This window comes from Dromiciops gliroides, chromosome 2, assembly GCF_019393635.1.
Source record: "Dromiciops gliroides isolate mDroGli1 chromosome 2, mDroGli1.pri, whole genome shotgun sequence".
Lineage (NCBI taxonomy): Eukaryota > Metazoa > Chordata > Mammalia > Microbiotheria > Microbiotheriidae > Dromiciops > Dromiciops gliroides.
In genome coordinates, this window is record NC_057862.1 from 655,294,789 (window position 1) to 655,314,681 (window position 19,893).

The following is a 19,893-nucleotide window of genomic DNA, read 5'->3' on the forward strand; positions in this document are numbered from 1 at the left end:
TGAATCTGAGGACAAACTTGGCCTTTTCCTCAAATTTCTCTTTCTCTTTCCCATGACTGGTTTCAAAATATCTTCATTTTTCTTTTATTTCTAGTCTAAATTTCTATAGCCTGTCATTTTTTTCATTGTTATAGTATTAGGTCTTCATGGCCTCTCTCCCTCTGTTCCATTATGATTTCTGTGGGTAAGAGAACTTAGCATCCTGACTTGTAAGTTATCCATTAACCGGGATCTGAATCCCTCTTAGAGCTCAAATCTGAATTAGAGCTTGGGTCTTAAGTTTTTCTGTTAACTCCTTTTTTGCTTCCTACATCAATATCACCCTGATGTCATGGTCCTCTTTGAGAATGAAGGGCAAATAACAATCTGCCAGCTAAATAATGAAAGGTGACAAGAGATGCAGGGTATGTGAGATGTAGACAATTCCTATTCTCAAGTTTACAATCTAGTTGGGAAACAGGACACAGACACAAAAAAGAAAGAATACAAAGTAATGTGCCATTTGAGTGTTGCTGCTAGTCCCTGTAAGAGGAGGGGGAGGACTGCTTCACCTAGTTGAGAAAGGCTTCCTAAGGAGAGCCTAAAAGGAGAAATATAGTGCCAAGACATCAACATAAAAACGCATGCCCAGATATAAACACATATCATGCTACTTACTAAAACATTAAAAAAAGCAAAGGATACTTTATTTTCATAAACATTTTTTAATTAAAATTATGAGTTCCAAATTTTATCTCCTCTCTCCCATTTCTGAGGTCGTAAACAATCAGATATAGGTTATATACTGCAATTATGTAAAACATTACCATATTAGTCATTTTTGTACAAAAAGTCAAAAGGAAAAAATGAAAGTGAAAAGTAGCATGCTTCAGCCTGTTCCATCAATACCAGTTATTTCTTTGGAGGTAGACAGTATGCTTCATCATTATCCTTTAGGATTGTCTTGGATCACTGTTTTGCTGAGAATAATTGTCATTCACAGTTCTTCATCAAACAGTATTGCTGTCACTGCAAAATGTTCTTCTGCTCACTTCACTATACATCCGTTCATATGTCAAAGGATACTTTTTTTCTCAATCTTAAAATATGATTTGCAGGGGGCAATCAACAATCATTTATGAAGCTGTGCTAATCACAAGAGATACAAAGAAAGGCAAAAAATCTCAAGGACCTCCTATTCTAACAGGGAGGGCAACATGCAAATAACAATGTATCTACAAGATATTTAATATAAATGGGAAGTCCTCTCAGAGAGGAGGGAGTAGAGTATCGAGAAGGGATCAAGAAAGACCTCCTGAGGTGGATGGGACTTGGGTGACTCTAGAAGTCAGAACGCTTGAGCTAAGGAGGGAGAGCGTTCCAGTCATGAACTAGAGTTGGGGACGTGGAGGCAGCTTGGAGGAGGAAATGAAAGTCCAGCCTTGAAGTCAAAGGTCCAAGTCCTGTCTCTAACACAACTGTGCTTTGTGATTATAGTCAAGCCTGATCAATGTGAAATCACGGGCCTGGGCTTAATTTTTTTTTTTAATTTCAAATTTCAATCACATTTCACGTGATCAAAGTCAGTGTGGTATAGTGGATAAAGCCAGGTAAACCTAGGTCGGAATCTAACTGGGGCTCCTTAATCCCTTCCCAGTTTTCCTTCATTTTAGTGCCTTCCCCCTGAGATTTCACCTATTTTATTCACCCAACATCTTGTTTGTCTGCTGTCTCCCCCCTGAGGAGGGCAGGGGATGGCTTCTGGCTTTCTTTGTTCCCCACGCTGTCTGGCACACGGCAGGCAGCTAATAAATGTTAACTACATGACTGGGCAAATCACTCTTCAGTGACCTAGCGAAGCGTCTGAGCCTATAAACCTCAAAAAAGTCAGAACAACTAGGTGCAAACCAATTCGGGATAACCTGCGGGTTATTCCGGAGGAGGTGGGGGGGGGCTGTCTACGTCTGGGGTGCCTTTTATTAATGACATCGCGGCTCCACTCCCTGTCCCCTATTATTTGCCCAATTTAAACTCCAGCTGTGGGTAACCGGATAACTTCTTGTTTTGTTCTTCGTTCTCGAAGAGGGGCCACGTCTGGGTGGACGGTAGTGCCAAGCTCCCTAATCGCCCCGAAGCAGGCACCATCCCTGGTCAAGCCCAAGGGGAGGATGCACGTTGGACACCGGGATCGAAACACGTGCTCTCAATTTTCCCCTTCCTTCCCCACACGTGGCTGCAATTTCCAGCAAAAGCCCCTCTGTTGCTATTAGACTCCTCCAGCCCTGTCCGGACCGTCTGACTTCCGCTCCGGAAGTGACGCGGGATCAGAACGGCCCGCCGAGCCTCTCTAGCCACGCGCTTCCCTCTCTTCTCTATGGTTCCTCCCTCGGGATTCGGCCTCTCAGTGGCGGCGCCTTCGGTCCTGCGGGCAGGCTCTTGGTTGCGACACCATGGACGGTTACGACTCAGAGGATTTCTCGTCATCCGAGGAAGACGAAGACTACGTGCCCTCCGGTGAGGGATCATCGCCGGCCTGCGCGCGACCCGAGGAGAGAAAGAGAGCGGCGGCCCGGTCCGGCCCCGCTCCGCCCCCTCGGGCTTCGGCCGCCTCCCCCCTCCCCTCTGCTCCCGCCCCGCCCCGCCCGGAGCGCGCGCCCGGTGCCCCCCGCGCACGCGCGGCCTCCCTCCCCTCCTTGCCCTCCGTCGCCTCTTCCCGCGCGTTCTCCCCTCCCGACTCCCTCCCTGGCCCGTCCGGTGGGAGTTTGTTTCTTTCCTCTGGGTCTGGCCGGTCTCCGGGGAGACGCGTGCCCAGAGCTGGGCGCTCCTCACCTGCGCATCCCCAGCGGCGGCCCTGGGGCGGAGGGAGGACTCCCAGCATCCTTGAACGCATCCCCACTTTCCCACGCCGCGCTCGAGCGCGACGGACACCTAGGCAGGGTTGAGTCTGAAAAGAATCCCACCCATCCATCCACCCTTTCATTCATTCATTCATTCATTGCAGTTTATCATTTCTTACAGCCCAATAATATTCCATTCCATTCATATTCTGACATCAGAAAGACGGGAGTTTAAGTCCAAGGACTCAGCTGCTGTCAATTGACGCAGACGAAGTATGTTATGTTGTTTTTAATCCGTTAAGGGAAAGAAAACAGGATAAAAAAAATTTTAAGTAAAATTTATAACAACATTTTTTTTGCATATAGTGCCTGGACCTTCTAGTATTTAACTGAAGGATCATAGAATTCAGAGCTAGAAAATGAGCTCAGAATCAGCTCCCTTATTGTACAGTTAATAAATCAAGATAAGACATCTTTGTGCTGGTCACTGAACTAAGCCCCAGATAAGTTAGGGTAAGGAAACTGAGGCCCACGTAAGGTAGTTGCTTGCTTAAAATGAGATAATCGTAAAGGACTCAGCAAATCTTAAAGTGCTATACAAATACCATGTACTGTGATGATGTTGACTATTGCTCTTAAAAATAAGCAGAGCTAGCATTTCAACAACTTCCATTTTAACAAGCATTTATTATAATTTCCATTCTTCTGGGGAAGAGGAGAACAACATGTACACAGATAACTACAAAATATATACAGGGTAAATAAATACAAAGTAAATTGGAGATGGGCAGGGTGAAGGTACTGGGCTGTGGGGCAAGATGGAGGCAGAGGGAATGACCTGTGTGGTCATTCAAACCTAGCTCTCATCTTTGTATCCAATGATCTTTCCATTATGCTCTGCTACCTCCAAGGGGAGTTTGGTGGAAAGGACAGTAGTTAGGATAAATAAGACTTAGTAACTTTAGAGATCATTTAGCCAACCCCATTTTGTAAGGTGAAGAAACAGGCCTAGAGAGGAGTAAATTGGTTAAAGTCACACGAGTAATAAGTCAGCAGAGTCAGGACTCAAACTCAGGTCTTGGCATTGGGAGAGCCTGGACTCTTACCACTGTTCACAAAGGAATCTTGTGTAAGCTTCATGTATGGTGTGGGAGGCCCCTTCTTAGGAAGTCTTTAAACCTGAGTTTTGCCATCTGATGCTTCTCTAGTCAACAAATGAGTACAGTAATATTTTTTACATCTTCAGTCAATTGTGTGATGGTAAGTGATGGTAAAGATAGAATGTACTCTTGAATACCACTTGTCAAAACCTGGGTATTTCCTGCTGATACTCTCACCAAAGTTGCCCTCAAAGAAACTACTACATAGATGGGGAAAGTAGTCATCTAGATTGGCAGATGTTGATGTTCTATTGATTGTCTTTTAGGAAATTAATGAGGACTTTGGTTCATGGTTAGACCCTGTGTACTTTTGGCCGGAATGGTGGGACCTTGTTTGGTTTTGTTTCTGTTTTATCAGTTTCTTCTGTTGCCTTGGAGTATTGAGGGCCATGTTTGAACACCTCAGGGTGGCTGCAGATGTTTAATGTCTGCTGTGGTTTGATCTAGCCTGCAGTCTGCTTCCTGCTTTCCCACTCTAAATTTTTCACCCAGTTCGGGGTCTGAGTGACCTAGCTGCAGGTTGGAGCTCCAGACAACAGCTTCTGGCCCATCCCCTGTCAGTATACTTTAAGGCTTTACTCATAACCAGAATACTACAGACTTTCCTTGGCTCTGCTAGATAATTACAGACCTCAGCCCTTCCCTGTACTAGAAAGGCTCCATTCTCACAACCAGGCATCCAGGCTTACCAGCTGCAGCTTCTCTTTGGTCTATGTGCTGGGTCTTAGCCTAACATGCTAGAAGCCTTGGATTTTCCTGCCTGACCCCTTCGTCTATAGGTCTCTGGCTTTCTCTTATGCCATCTGACTCTTATGCTCACTGACTTTTTAAAAAATTTAATTTGATCTTTTTCCCCCAATTACATGTAAAGATATTTTTTTTGAGTTCCAAATTTTTCTCCCATCCTCCCTTCCCTCCTCCCTCCCAAAGCCAGCAAGCAATCATGTATAGGTTATATATTACAATCATGTTAAACATATTTCAGAACAAAAGGAAAAAAAAAGACAAGAAGGAATAAAAAACAACGAAAAGCAACAACAGAAGTGGAAACAGTATGCTTCAATCTGCATTCAGACTCCATAGTTCTTTTTCTGAATGTGGAGAGCATTTTCCATGAGTCTTTTGGCATTGTCTGTATTGCTGAGACGAGTTAAGTCTATCACAGTTGATCATCACAAAATGTTGTTGATACTGTGTACAGTGTTCTATTGGTTCTTCTCATTTCACTCAGCATCAGTTCATGTTAGTTTTTCCAGTTTTTTTTTCCTGAAATCCATTTCTTACAGCACAGTAGTATTCCATTACATTCAAATACCACAACTTGTTTAGCCATTCCCCAATTGATGACCCTCCCCTCAATTTCCAATTCTTTGCCACCACAAAAAGAACAGCTATAAATGTTTTTGTACATGTGAGTCCTTTTCCCTTTTTTATGATCTTTTTGGGATAAAGACCTAGTAGTGGTATTGCTGGGTCAAAGGGTATGAACAGTTTTATAGCCCTTTGGGCCTGGTTCCTTACTATTTAAATTACATTGTGTGGTTTCAGGTGGAGAATATAGTGAAGATGATGTGAATGAATTATTGAAGGAAGACGAAGTGGAAGATGAAGAGAAGACACAGAAAAGCAAAGGCAAAAAAAGAGATTCCAGAGATACCAAGATGAAATCTCTGGGTGTCGGTCCCAGGTAACTCTGTTTTCTCGATGCTTCAGACTCTGTGGTGGTCTCCTGACGTTTGGTCCCTCCCCCATTCATTAGTACTTTTAGTAGTGACTTTTCTGGTTGAAACCAATCACTCGCCCCCAGAGGCTGCCAGTCTTTCAGTTGCTCCATGTTAAGGCTGGAGCCCAACCCGAAAAAACAGCCATCCCTTTGCTTTCTCTTTGGTTGTGTGGATTTAACTAATGGAAAGGAAAATAAGATTTCAAATATTAAGGGATTCCTGAAGTAAAATGAAGATGGGCTCCTACTTGTATGAGACCCCTGGTCTGATCCTCCCTTTACTCTGAATATATTGGATATCTTTAGTCCCCAATTTTTCTGTTTCTCAGTTTTCTTACCCACAAAAATGGAAGTGGGCTATTGATTTACTCTGGGGATTTTCAGGAAAAGCCACTTCATCAACAAGCATTTATTAAATTCCTACCATGTGCTAGGCACTGTGCTAAGTGCTAGGGATACAAATATAAAAGTAAGGCAACCCTGAAGAATCTTATAGGAGGATACAATATGTTGGTAGGTGAGTAAATTCAGGATTATTTACAAAATAAATACTCGCTGATTTTGTGGGTAGAGGTACCAACAACTGGGAAAATAAAGATCTCTTAAAGGATCAATAGCTAATATAAATTTCATATACTGTATAAGTAAAAAAGTATCATCTGGATACCTGATGTTTATTTATTAATCATCCTGATATTTACAGAGCTCTTCACATATACTCTATCATTTGATTTTCACATCAATCCTAGGAGGTAGGTGCTGTTATTCCCATTTTACAGGTGAGGAAACTAAGGTGGAAAAAGATTGAGACTTGCCCACTAATTATCTTAAGCAGGATTTTTAAAAAAAGTATTTTATTATTTTCCAGTTACATGTAAAGATTGTTTTTAGCATTTGTTTTCATAGGATTTTTAGTTCTAAATTTTTTCTTCCCCTCCCCCTTCCCTCCCCTCTCCCCAAGATGGAAAGCAATCTGATATAGGTTATATATGTACAATCACATTAAACATATTTCTGCATTAGTCATATTGTGAAAGAAGAATCAGAACACAAGGGAAAAACCTCAAAAAAGAAGGAAAGAAAAAAAAGTCAAAAAGTAGAAACAGTATAGTTCAATCTGCATTCAGCCACAGTTCTTTTTTCTGAATGTGGAGAACATTTTTTATCATGAGTTCTTTGAAATTGTTTTGGATCATTGCACTGCTGAGAAGAGCCAAGTCTATCACAGTTGATCATCACACAATGTTGCTGTTACTGTGTACGATGTTCTCCTGGTTCTGCTCATCTTACTCAGCATCAATTCATGTAAGTCCTTCCAGGTTTCTCTGAAATCCTCCTTAACAGGATTTTTTAAAAAAGCAGTTTGTCTTCATATCACAGGCGTTTCTGAGGGGGGGATGTCCAACACCTTCCCCTCACTTCCAGATGAAACTATCCTTTGTGACCTGATATAATGCTTGAATCTGATAATGTACATTGTATAACAGTCTTTCTTAGTGGTCCCCTGTTTCCTGCTGTGAGGAGGGGAATCTGTTTCATCATTTGTTGTCTAGGATCCTCATTGGCTTTTTCACTTGCTCAGACTTTGGCTTAGTTTTAGTAACCTGGTTTTTGTCTACAGTGTTGTAGTCATTGTGAATGATGTTCTTTTGGTTCTGCTTGCTTCACAACTTTGTATCAGTTCATCACATCTCATTCTCTGAGTTCATCCTGTTCAGCCATTCCCACTGTACAGTATTCTGCTGTCACTTGGATTCCAGTCCTTTCTACACTCTGTCCTGCTGCCCATCATCACAGCTGATGTTCATGTCAGACTTTCAAGAGGGCAAAGTTTTACATGCTGTCAGCCTTATTGGAGCCTCACGGCTCTGTAAAGTGGGCCGTGCTGAAGAACCAGGAGCCTGGAGAGGGGACGGAGTGATGTGCTTGAGGTTGGACGAGCTGGTCTGAGCTCCTGGCCCCGTCTTCAAACACAGGTTTCACTTGGTGGAGTCTGGCTCTCTTTTTGCTCTCTCACAGAGTGTAAAAGCTCACAACCTTCTGTGCAGCATGTATGTTTTAAAAAAGTATTAGCACCTGACAAACTGATTCTATGAGCTGACATTGAATGGAAACACTTAAGGCCAAGGGAAGAAGGGAGAAATAGCTCCTGAATCTAAGGGCATAGGGAAGAGTTTTATAAATAGTAACTCCATTCTGAAAAGATGAGTCATTAAGGGGACCACTAAGAAAGACTAGTGGATGATGTACATCATCAGATTCACGCACCATCTCAGGTCACAAGGGATGGAGGGATGGTTCTGGATGGAAGTGAGGGGGAGCTCTTGGTTTTTCTCCCCACCTCACCATGCCTGTGATATGAAGACGATATACTTTGCAATATAATTTTAACCACCCATTCCCATAGCTCAGTAATTTGAGTCTTCCTCAAAACAGGTAATGAAATGAAAAAGTAAATTTTATTTTTTATCATATATTTATTATGATCGTTATAGATGTTATACAATAATCTGCACAAACAACTATGTTTGCCTAATAACTATTTACATTTAAATTAACCTCTTTCAGTTCCTAACATTTTAATGCTTTTCCCCTTTCTTCCTTTGCAGTCTACAGCAAGTTTCTCTGCCCATTTATTCCCTTTCATTTGAAAAGATGAATTTTCAGGGCTGGAGCAGAATAGGATAAGTTAGCATGAGTTAGCCTACCTGTCTGACCATTCCTCCCCAGTCTGCTTTGCTGGATCTTCATCCATGTCTTGCCTGCTAATTGCAGGCATGCCCAAGGCTTTGTCCTAGGCACTCTTTTCTTTTCTCTTCCTATTTTTTCTTTTCTTTTTCTTTTTAAAAATATTCTTTGTGGATATGAACAGGCAGTTTTCTGATGAGGAAATCAAAGCTATCTATTCCCATATGAAAAAATGCTCTAAATCACTAATGATTAGAGAGATGCAAATTAAAACAATTCTGAGGTACCACCTGACATCTATTAGATTGTCTAAAATGACAAAAAAGGAAAATAATAAATGTTGGAGAAGCTGTGGAAAAATTGGAACACTAATGCATTGTTGGTGGAGCTGTGAACTGATCCAACCATTCTGGAGAACAATTTGGAATTATGCCCAAAGGGCTGTGAAGCTGTGCATACCCTTTGACCCAGCAATACCACTTTTGGTCTTTTTCCCAAAGAGATCATGGAAAGGGGAGAAGGACCCACATGTACAAAGATATTTATAGCTGCTCTTTATGTTGTAGTAAGGAATTGGAAGTTGAGGGGATGCCCATCAATTGGGGAATGGCTGGACAAGTTGTGGTATGTAGTAATGGAATACTAGTAATGGAATACTATTGTGCTGTAAGAAACGATGAACAGGAGGAGTTCAGAGAAACCTGGAGGGTCTTGCGTGGACTGATGATGAGTGAGATGAGCAGAACCAGAAGAACATTGTACACAGTATCATCAACATTGTGTGTTGACCTACTGTGATGGACTACATTCTTCTCACCAATGCAATGGTACAGAAGGGTTCCAGGGAACTCATGATGGAGGAGGATCTCCAAATCCAGGGGAAAAGAAAAGAACTGTGGAGTATAGATGCTGAATGAACCATACTATTTCTTTTGTTTTTGGTGCTGTTGTTTTTCTATTTTGAGGTTTTTCCTCATTGCTCTGATTTTTCTCTTATAATATGACTAAAGCAGAAATATGTTTAATGTTATTATATATAAAAATATACATATACACATATATACATACACATACACACACACACACACACACACATATATATATATATATATATATATATATATATATATATATATATAAAACCTGTATCAGATTACCTGCTGTCTAGGGAAGTGGGAAGGGAGGGGAGGGAGGGAGAAAAATCTGAAATTGGAAAGCTTGTATAAACAAAAGTTGAGAACTATCTTTACATGTAACGGAAAAAAAATAAATTTTAAAAAATATTCTTTGTTATATGGGATGGCTATCTAGGAGGAGGAGGGGAAGCTGCACAGATACAACACAATGTAAACAAAAGATGGCAATAAAATTACATTTTAAAAAGTTAAAAATAAATTTAAAAGCTATTGCACTCTAGTCCAGGGTAGAGGTGATGGAGGCCTGTGTTAGGGTGGTAGCTGTGTAAGTAGAGAGGAAAGGTAAGCAGGAGATGTTGTAGAAAAAGAAATTACAAAAGATTTGGCAACTGATTGGATCCATAAAGTGAGAGTGAGGAAGTGAGGGTGGCAGGAAGGAGGTTGGTGCCCTCCATAGTAACCTTAGGAGAGGGGCTGGTTTGGAAGGAAAGACCATGGGTTCCATTTTAAAAAAAAGACATTTTCACATTACTAATGTTGTAAGAGAAAAATCAGAATAAAAGGAAAAAAACCTCAAGAAAGAATAAACAAGAACAATAACAAAAAAGGCAGCAACAAAAGTGAAAACAGCATGCTTCAGTCTGCATTCAGACTCCATAGTTCTTGTTCTGAATGTGGAAAGCATTTCCCACCATGAGTCTTTTGGTATTGTTGTGGATCATTGCACTGCTGAGAAGAATTAAGTCTATCACAGTTAATCATCACACAGTGTTGTTACTGTGTACAACGGTCTGGTTCTGCTCACTTCAATCATCATCAGTCCACTTAAGTCTTTCCAGGTTTTTCTGAAATCTGCCTGCTCATCGTTTCTTACAGCACAATAGTATTCCATTACATTCATATGCCACAACTTGTTCAGCCGTTCCCCATTTGATGGGCATCCCCTCGATTTCCACTTCTTTGCCACCACAAAAAGAGCAGCTTTAAATATTTTTGTACATGGGGGTCCTTTCCCCTTTTTTATGATTTCTTTGGGATATAGACCTAGTAGTGGGGTTGCTGGGTCAAAGGGCACGCACAGTTTTATAGCCTTTTGGGCATGGTTAAAGGTTCCATTTTGGACCTGTGCATCCGAGGCAGCCAGAAGATGTCCAGCTCAACACATCCAGGAGGTAGTTGTTGTTGCAGAACTGCGTGGAGATGAGGGATGGATAAATAGAACTGGACGTATTGTCTTCCCAGACATGAGAATTGAACCTATGGGAGCTGATGAGATCTCCCTAAAGTCTAGATTCAGCTGTGCCACCCTATTTTCTCATGGCAAGTCCCGAGCACCCCTAGGATCAGATGCAAACTTTTCTTCCCACCTGCTCCTTTTCTGTCTTTCTGGCCTTTTCACATACTACGCCATGTCTCTTATCCAGCCATCCTGGCCTACCGGCTTTTTCTCATGTATGACACCCCATCTCTTCTCTCCTTGCCTTTTCCCTGGGGCTCCCCCCTCCTCACCTGTACAGTCCTCAACTTCCTTTAAGACTCAGCTCAAGGTCTAGCCCCTGGAGGAAGGAGGCCTTTGCTGGTTCTCCACATCTACTTGTGTCTTCTCCTTCAGGGCTGTTTCCCACCTACTCCCTGTTTGTCCTTTATTACCAGCTTAGGTCTGTGCTATCTTCCCAACAAGACTGTGAGCACCTGCTTTTGTATTTGTTTCTCCAGTATTCAACACAGTGTCTGGAGTAGAAGAGGGCACCAGAAGGAGCTACGTGGGGCAGTGGGTAGAGTGCTGGACTTGGCATCAGGCAGGCCTGTGTTTATATCCTTACTCAGACCCTACCAGCTGGAGTCATTTCTTTGATGGGGATAGCACCCACTTCTCAAGGTTGTTTTGAGGATAAGATGAGGGAATGTCAATAAAGTGCTACATAATTGCTAGCTTTCATCATTTGGATTACATATTTAAGAAATGCTTGTTGACTGACTGCTTAATACTAAAATTAAGGTCACCACCTCCTCTGATCCTTTTAGTCTGAACTTAGAATCTTCAGAACAACTTTGTGATGATCAGTTTTCCCCAAACTTGCATAGCACAGAATTCTTTAAGATAGCTGTAAGAATTGGTAAGAGAATGAATGATCAAAGGTTGGCTCCATTTCCTTAAGTTGTATCTCCTTTCCTTTTCTGACTCTGTTGCTACCTAGGAAGAGAAAAAAAGGTGGGCTACTAATGGAAGACAAGGAAGAAACTGACGACAAGGTAGAAGCAGAAGCAGCAGCAGAAGGAAATACTGATGAAGAGGAAGAAAAAGCAGTGGAACCAGAGAAAAGCATTCCATCGGAGGAGGAGAAGAAAAGACAAGATGACGCTCTCTGGGCGAGCTTCCTCAACGACGTGGGACCCAAAGCCCAAGCTCGGCCTGCCAGAAGCCAAGCAAAGGTGAGTGGAGAGAGGGCTAAAGCCTAGAGAATGTTTCTCCAGAATTGTTCTGGATTTTCTTGTGCCGATTACCCCCAGACTGGGGCTTAAATGGGACGGTAAGAACCAGGTGGCCCATGTTGTCTCCAGTTCTGCCACAAGGGGGAAGAAAAGCATCCCCACCAAATGACGAAGCTCAGACTCTGGCCGAGGTCACAGTGCTCTCGGTTGTTCTTGTTGAAGAGGCATCTTCTTCGTCGGAACAAAATTCTTTTGTGAGGTTTTATTTATGGAGAGGTGAACCATCTGTGAATCACCTGCTGGGATCCATCTGTTGGGTCCCTCACCACCTGGTGGAACTGATTGGATTTTTTGCTGTGTTTTATAGACAGAAGGAGAAGGCCAAGAGAAGAGTTCAGACAGACTCCTCGTGACAGCGAAAGAGTCAGAGAAACCTAGCGAAAGAGAAAAAGTTAAAATCACCAAGGTGTTTGATTTTGCTGGTGAAGAGGTCAGGTAAGATGACCTTCACTGTGTTTGAAAGCAGTTTCCTCAGAGGTTTGGGGCCTTACAGACGAGCATTAGAAGTCCGTCCTCCTGGCTCACACCTGTGTAGTATTTACATGGAAGATGTCAGCCTAAGGGCATCCTCAGAGAAAACAGGCTGGGCAGGTGGTGGTGGTGGCCTTGACTGCCAGTCTTAAGGCAGGAAATGGAAGGTGTGCTTTTTGTTGCCATGCCTTTCTGGCCTTGCTAAGTCATTTCCTTCTTGAGTATATTCACCTGAGAAGCCTTGGACTCCCAGAGGAGGCCTCTGGCTCACAAAAAGGAATTCGCTCTGACTCTTGGTTTTGAGTTGATGGATGGGAGTTATTTCCCATAACTCAGGTGTACTCTAGGTGTCATACTTGCTGAATTGAATGGACACCTGTTAGATGTAAGCTGGAGCCTATGATTCTCTGAGGCCATTTGCAGCTCAAGCACATTCCTTAGTTCTGACAACCGTGAGGCTGCATGTTTAGAGCTTAGAGTGGTCTTGAGGAAGAGCACTGTTTTAGATAATGATCAATAGGTAAGTTTGAAGTTTGTCAGTTGGAGTATCAAGCTGACCAATAGGGACTGACAGAACAGTATCAATCAGTGGTCATGTAAATGAAAGTTTGAGCGAGGCGAGTTCCATTAATACTGCGTTACGTTATAGTGTATTACGTTAAGTCAGCACAGGTTTGCGAGGATGCCTGCCTCAATGATCACGGCTCACATGGCTTCACGTGCTCAGCTTTGAGGCCTCTTGGTAACTTTACCGGGGCTGAGAACCATTCATAGAGCAGATAGAGCATGGCTGCCAGAAAACACTGCATTTCCTGCCCTTCAGTACTGTTGACCTTCTGTTTGTGTTACTACGGTTTTCCCACCACCAGCTTCCTACATCATTTACTTAAAGACCATCTTGGCCCTTTTTCTTTTTTTAAAGACAGGGTCAGCATCTAGAACAAGGGCTCTTAACCTTTTGTGTGTTCTAGACCTCTTTTCTGAATCGTTTGTTTGTTTTGTGGGACAGTGAGGATTAAGTGACTTGCCTAGGGGTCGCACAGCTAGTAAGCATGAAGTGTCTGAGGTCAGATTTGAACTCAGGCCCTCCTGAATCCAGGGCTAGTGCTCTAAAAACTGGCCACCTAGTTGCCCCATGAATCACGTTTTTAAATGCAATAAAATAAATACAAAGAATTATAAAGGAAACCAATTTTATTCATATACAGTTAAACAAGGCTCGTTCCCAGACTTCATCTAGAGCAAGGCTTCTTAAACTGTGGGCCATGACCCCATATGGGGCTGCATAACTGTATGTAGGAGTTGTGAAAATTCGGCAACAGTAAAAGGTTATATAGACCTATTTTATATACCTACACACTCAGGGTCATGTAAAAATTTCTTGGGCAAAAAGGGGTCTCGAGTGGAGAAAGTTTAAGAAGCCCTGCTCTAGAGCATGTATTCCTATAAACCCCCAGTTTTAAGAAGCTCTGGATCTAGAGTATCTATATGATACACATTCAGCCAGGAGGGGGCAGCATATGTCCCTCCCTCCATCCAAAGATATCTGAGAACACGGCAAAAAAATATTTTTAAAAAATTGTTACCTTGAGTTTTTAGTACTTCAATTCAAGTTGCGTGTGGACTATTGGTAAGTGCTTTTGTAGAAACCAAAAATGCTGAGTTTCATAAAAATCCATTTTTATTGATAAATTTTGTTTTTGTATGACCTAGATTTCCATTTGTACTCTTCTTTTCTCCTCTTTTAGAGAGTTAGCCCTATAACAAAGAAGTGGTTTTTTTGTTTGTTTTTTCTTAGCAAAGAGGTTTTTAAAAAAAAAAAAGAAAGAAAGAAAGGAAGGAAGGAAGAAAGAAAGAAAGGGGCAGGTAGGTGGCGCAGTGGATAAAGCACCAGCCCTGGAGTCAGGAGGACCTGAGTTCAAATTTGGCCTCAGATACTTGACACTTACTAGCTGTGTGACCCTTGGCAAGTCACTTAATCCTCATTGCCCCACCAAAAAAAGGAAAGAAAGAAAAAGTAGAATAAGAGGAAAAAATCAGTCAAGAGAAAAAAAAATGTCAAGTCAAGCATTTACTAAAGTATATGCTATATACCAGGTCTGGGAATACAAAGAAAGGCAAAAATGCAAAACCCCAAATCCAGTCAGCACAAAGAAACCCTGAGTTGTAATCAGGACTCAGATTCTGACTTGCCTGAATTGGGGCATAGTTCTTATTCTCTTGGTATCATTTTCCTTTAATTTCCCATTTGTGAAACAAAGTAGGAGCATTTGGATATCTTCCCAGGGATTGTAAGGAAAAAGGAGTCATGACTAATCATAAATGGTTTGGTCATTAGACTTGGTGTGTCTTTTTAAACACTAAACTTTGACTTCCCTGTTTTGTTTTGGTTTTTTTGTACTTGAAGAATATTATTTCCAAACATTTTATTGAAGGACTCAGAAAACCAGTATTTTTATCTTTCCCTATTTTTTAAAGTTAGTTGAGTCTGTTAGCACATACTTTCCTAAATGATTCACCTTCTTGGCACAGGCCAGGCATGGCAAGCTGCTGTCCTAAATCATTACTTTGCAGGACGTTCTGAGATGAGATAAAAATAGAATTTCTGTTGAAAGCACGTGCACCAACAGCTTTGATTGGTGGGACTTTTTGCATTAATGTTCTCTCTTGGGCAGGCATTTGAATTAGAACCAAACCATTCCCTAGAACGTGGATATTGTTATAGCTGAATCTTCTCTCACTCTTTGAATGGAAAATAATCTTGAAGGCTCTCCCAGATGCACAACTGTCAGCTATTTGGTTTAGCAGAGACCAGTAGGATCTTACCTGGAAGAGACTTCAAGGCCATTTGGGCTAATGCTCTCATTTTACAGATGAAGAAACTGAGGCCCAGAAAGGTGAAGTCATTTACCCAAAATCATCTAACTTAATAAGTGCCAGAGCTGGGCTGGTCTTCATTTAACTCCTCCCTTGTGCCCTGTGCCAGGCAGACACTGGGAATACCAAGAACAAAGTGGACAGCCTCTGCCCTCAAGTAGCTTACATGCTGTGTGGGGAAACAGCATGTACAGCTACAAAATAAGCATGTGCACCACATACACAAGGTGAATGCTTGATGGTTCCTGCCCAGGAGGCTCTGCAGCAGCTGGGGGGATTAGGGTGGGCCTTCTAAGGACCAGGCTGGGTTTGTGAGAAGGGAAGGCCTGTCAGGCCTGGGAGATAGACAGCATGAAGGCTCCTTTGGCCAGACCAGTGACTGTGAAGAGGAAGATAAATTGGGGCCAGGTTGTAACAGAAGGAGTTTGACCCTTGGGCGCTCCTGGATGTCCTTGAGCAGGAGAGGGCTGGGGACAGTGCTTTGCTTTGGAGATCTCTGTTTGGTAGCTGTGTGAAGGATGCATTCTTTGGAGAGGGAAGGGGGCCCAATCAGCAGGGACATCGGGTAGAGGGGGAGGAGCAGCAGTCAACAAGACTTAGTTGCTGACTGGGTGTGGGTGATGGGGAAGAGTGAGGAGTAGAGATAATTCTGCAGTTACAAATGTGGTCGTGGTGGGGCAGGGGGAGGTGATGAGTTTTATCTGGTACGAGTTGAGTTTTAGATGCCCACAGGGTGTCCAGTTTGAAATGTTCTGTAGGTAGTTGGTGGGATAGGCCTGGAACATAGGAAAAAAAAACAGGACTGAATGAGACCGGGGAGGCGTCTGCTTAGAGCAGATGCTCAGACTCAAGGACTCCGAGGAGGGCATCAAGAGAAAGAAGAGAAGGCCCGGTTCCTTTCCCCAGCCCCTCTTAGCTGCCCGGTAGATTACTACTCGGAATTCAGTGTCAGGCCCCTAGTAAAACTGCTCCAGTTTTACAGTGCTCCACATTGTGACCCAGTGTGTTTCCCCACCTTGTTTCAGAGGGAAGCCTCTGTCCTGTGCTACAGGGCAGGCTTCTTTAGAACTTTCCTTGGGAGATGCATTACTTGAAGTAGGAAATCAAAACCACACTGAGGGAAGTGAACAGTGGATTCTCTGCAGAATCATAGAGAGGGCTGGCGAGCTATAGCTGTGTTATCACACCACCCGGTGCATTGTGGGCCTGATCTGGTTATGCTTTGTTTAAAGGAGTGACTGTTCTCTATTCCTAGGGAGAAAGAATAAAAGGAAGCCTTGATTGAATTAATTCAAAGCTGGAAATGTTACTTATTTACATTTTGTGTGTACACATAGAGATAGCTTGCTATATTAGATTGGAGCCGGTCTGGAAGCCAGCTTGGACTCATTCTGGCTGTGTGACCCATGGTCACCTCCGAGGGTTCTGGCCAGAGGTCTAAGAAGGCGCCACTCTGCATTGTAAAGAGTGTGTCCTTATGCCAGTGAAATCATGGGGCCATTTCTTTCCCTATCCCTATGTTACATACCTGAGCTAGGAGAACATTTCTGCTGATTATAATGCATTACACTTAAAGAGCGCTTTTTACTTACAAAGCAGTTTTGCATGAGGTAGTCCTCATTTCATCTTCATAAATATCCTGTTATTTTGGGAGCCAGCAATGATGAAAAAATGGAAATCTAGTCAGTTGGTTTCTTCCTTTAAAACCACTTAGAAGCAGCTTTCAGTGGCATGGACTTGTTATGGCAGAGATCTGCATTTTTGGATTAAATGTGATCTGGCCAATTTGTAAACTAGACAACAAGTCAGGGCACAGAACAAAATCAGAACTAAATTTTGGGCTTGAACAGACCACATGATGATGGTGGGAATCTTAAGGTTCCTGTGACCTGAGCACACTTGAGTTGTTTTTTCACTGGCAGTGTTTTTTTGTTTTGTTTTGTTTTTCGAGGGGCATTGGGGGTTAAGTGACTTGCCCAGAGTCACACAGCTAGTAAGTGTCAAGTGTCTGAGGTCATATTTGAACTCAGGTACTCCTGAATCCAGGGCCGGTGCTCTATCCACTGCGCCACCTAGATGCCCCAACACTGGCAGTGTTTTAACCAAGCCCCTTATTTTACAAAGTGGTTGGTGTTTGGTCTGCCTTCATCACAGGGGTCTTGAATGTCTTACTCTTCAGTGTACTTTTTGCTCCTTATTACACAGTCAAGAGCTCAAAATCTTCCTTATCCACATTGTGCATTTTAGGGCTGTGTGTTAGAATTGCCTTTCCCCCTTCCCTGCTCAGGCCTCTGAGGACCTCAAGGTATTTCTGCTGGAAAGCAGGTCCTTCTGTGTCATGCTGATGTTCAGAAGGCTCCAGTGAGTTACTAATGGACAGAAAACTGAGGGGAAGGAGTGTGAAGTATATCTAGGCTGAAGGGAAGATGAAAATGTCGTCTTGGTGTGGGGGCTCACCTGCCTGGGAGCTGCTTTACGTATCTGTCCCTTGCCTTGGATGCACTATGCTCTTGGTGCTTTATCATGGAACCTTGATCTTTTTGCTTTGGAGGAGAAATGAGACATCTCTGTCTGTGATAGATGAACTGATGGACAAACAGCGGGTGGTCCATCTCTCTGCCATGTTATCATCTGGGCAATGCTTTTTCTACTTGGGTTTGTTTTTTTCCTGTATGGGTTTCTAGGCCATTTCTCTCTCCTTAAAATAACTTTTTGTTGTTTTTTGCTTCTTACATCACCACAGAATCCCATTTATTCCAAACCCTCCCCACCCCCACCCTCAGCCATCTCTTATGACAAACAATATTTTTTAAGTGGGGGGGGGGAGTCAGTGTAATTGATTGATACATTGAGAAAGTCTGAAAACCTGTGCAATGTGTAAGACCTGTGGGTCTCCCACCTCCACAAAGGGATGGCTTTCATTTTTCTTCATTGAAATCCTGCTTCATCTTTATAATTTTGCCACATTTAGTTTGGATTTTTTAGTGTGTAGTTACTGTATATTTGGGCTCTGCTTACTTCACTTTGCATCAATTCATAGGGATCTTTCCAGGCTTCTCCATCATCATCACATTCATCATTTCTTACAGCACAGCAGTGTTCCCTTACATTCATGTGCCGCACCTCATTGGCCATTTCCAATTGAAGGGCAGTAAGTAACTTGCTCTCCAAGTGACTTGCTGGCATAACTCTTTTGGTTGTTTTTTTTTTTTTGGCAGGGCACTGAGGGTTAAATGACTTGCCCAGGGTCAGACAGCTAGTTAAGTGTCAAGTGTCTGAGGCTGGATTTGAACTCAGGTCCTCCTGACTCTAGGGCTGGTGCTCTATCCACTGCGCCACTGAGCTGCCCCTGGCATAACTCTTTTGAAGATTGTGGAAGCTGTTCTCTTAAGTGACTGTGGAGATCATTAAGGAAGCCCTGTAGTGGCTTGATGTGGTCAGCACAGTGTCATGCACGAACATCTGTTGTACCTTGCCACTAAGAGGAAGTCCCTGTTTTAGTTGGACTTGGCACAGGACAATCTGATGTGCTCTCATCATGCTTCTTAAAAATAACAAAATAACAAGAGGAGCACAGGATTTTCGAAGGACCCTAGGGAGGTTAATGATTTGTCTATGATCACAGAACTTGGGTAGAAGAGCTGGAACAATAGAATAGCAGTAGGGAGAGCACTGTAAGATTTGGAGAGTGCTTTAGCCAGGCTAGCTCATTTTATCCTCATGACACCTGTGTGAACCAAGTGCTATTGCTGTTCCCATTTTAGGGCTTTCTAGAGCTGCGTTCAGTTCCTGATCCCCGTTTCTTACTGGCACCTTAATGGGTTTTTTTGTTGTTTCTTAGTGAGGCAATTGGGGTTAAGTGACTTGCTCAGGGTCACACAGCTAGTAAGTGTCAAGTGTCTGAGGCCGGATTTGAACTCAGGTCCTCCTGTCTCCAGGGCCGGTGCTCTATCCACTGCGCCACCTAGCTGCCCCTTTACTGGCACCTTAGGGACAATTCCTTGTCAGGGAGTTCATTGGGAGCAGGTTTGGGGCTCCCTCTGTCCAGTTACCCGTAGATTACTGCTGATATCTCTCAAGTCACACATGGAGGGCATTTGTTTACCAACTCAGGGAAAGCTGGGTCAGGTGTTCTGACAATTCAAGCCCTTCTCAGCTCTTCTCTTCCTGAGGCAGTAGGTGATAGGGCACTCGTGTAAGCGCTACCTCCTCAGGGCTAGGAGCACTAAGCTCTTTTTTTCCCTCTGAAGGGGATCTGTCTCTGTTTGCTCTGTTGAGACACTGCTCCATCCTTTGCCTTGTTACCTCCAGCCGCAATAAGTCTTGTTTGCACTGGGATTGTGGGCCTGTGGATGTTCCATAAGGAAGTACTATGGATACTTTAACGAGTATAAGTATATAACAGTCCTGAGAAAAATGTTCCTCGTTAGAATTGTTAGCTTTGTCACTTATGCCACATTCACACTAGTTTATACAACTTTCCTGGATGCTTTTTTTTTTTTTGGCGGGGCAATGAAGGTTAAGTGACT

At 42.9% G+C, this 19,893-nt stretch overlaps 1 protein-coding gene across 1 annotated transcript in view; it reads left to right on the plus strand.

Moving 5' to 3' along the window:
- Nucleotides 1-2,326: 2,326 nt before the first annotated feature.
- Nucleotides 2,327-19,893, plus strand: part of CFDP1 (craniofacial development protein 1) — a 158,579-nt gene continuing 141,012 nt past the window's right edge. Inside the window, 4 exon segments of the mRNA XM_043988887.1 lie at nt 2,327-2,493; nt 5,525-5,663; nt 11,722-11,956; nt 12,324-12,451. Of these exon segments, the coding sequence (XP_043844822.1) occupies nt 2,430-2,493; nt 5,525-5,663; nt 11,722-11,956; nt 12,324-12,451 (566 nt within the window). The 5' untranslated portion in view covers nt 2,327-2,429.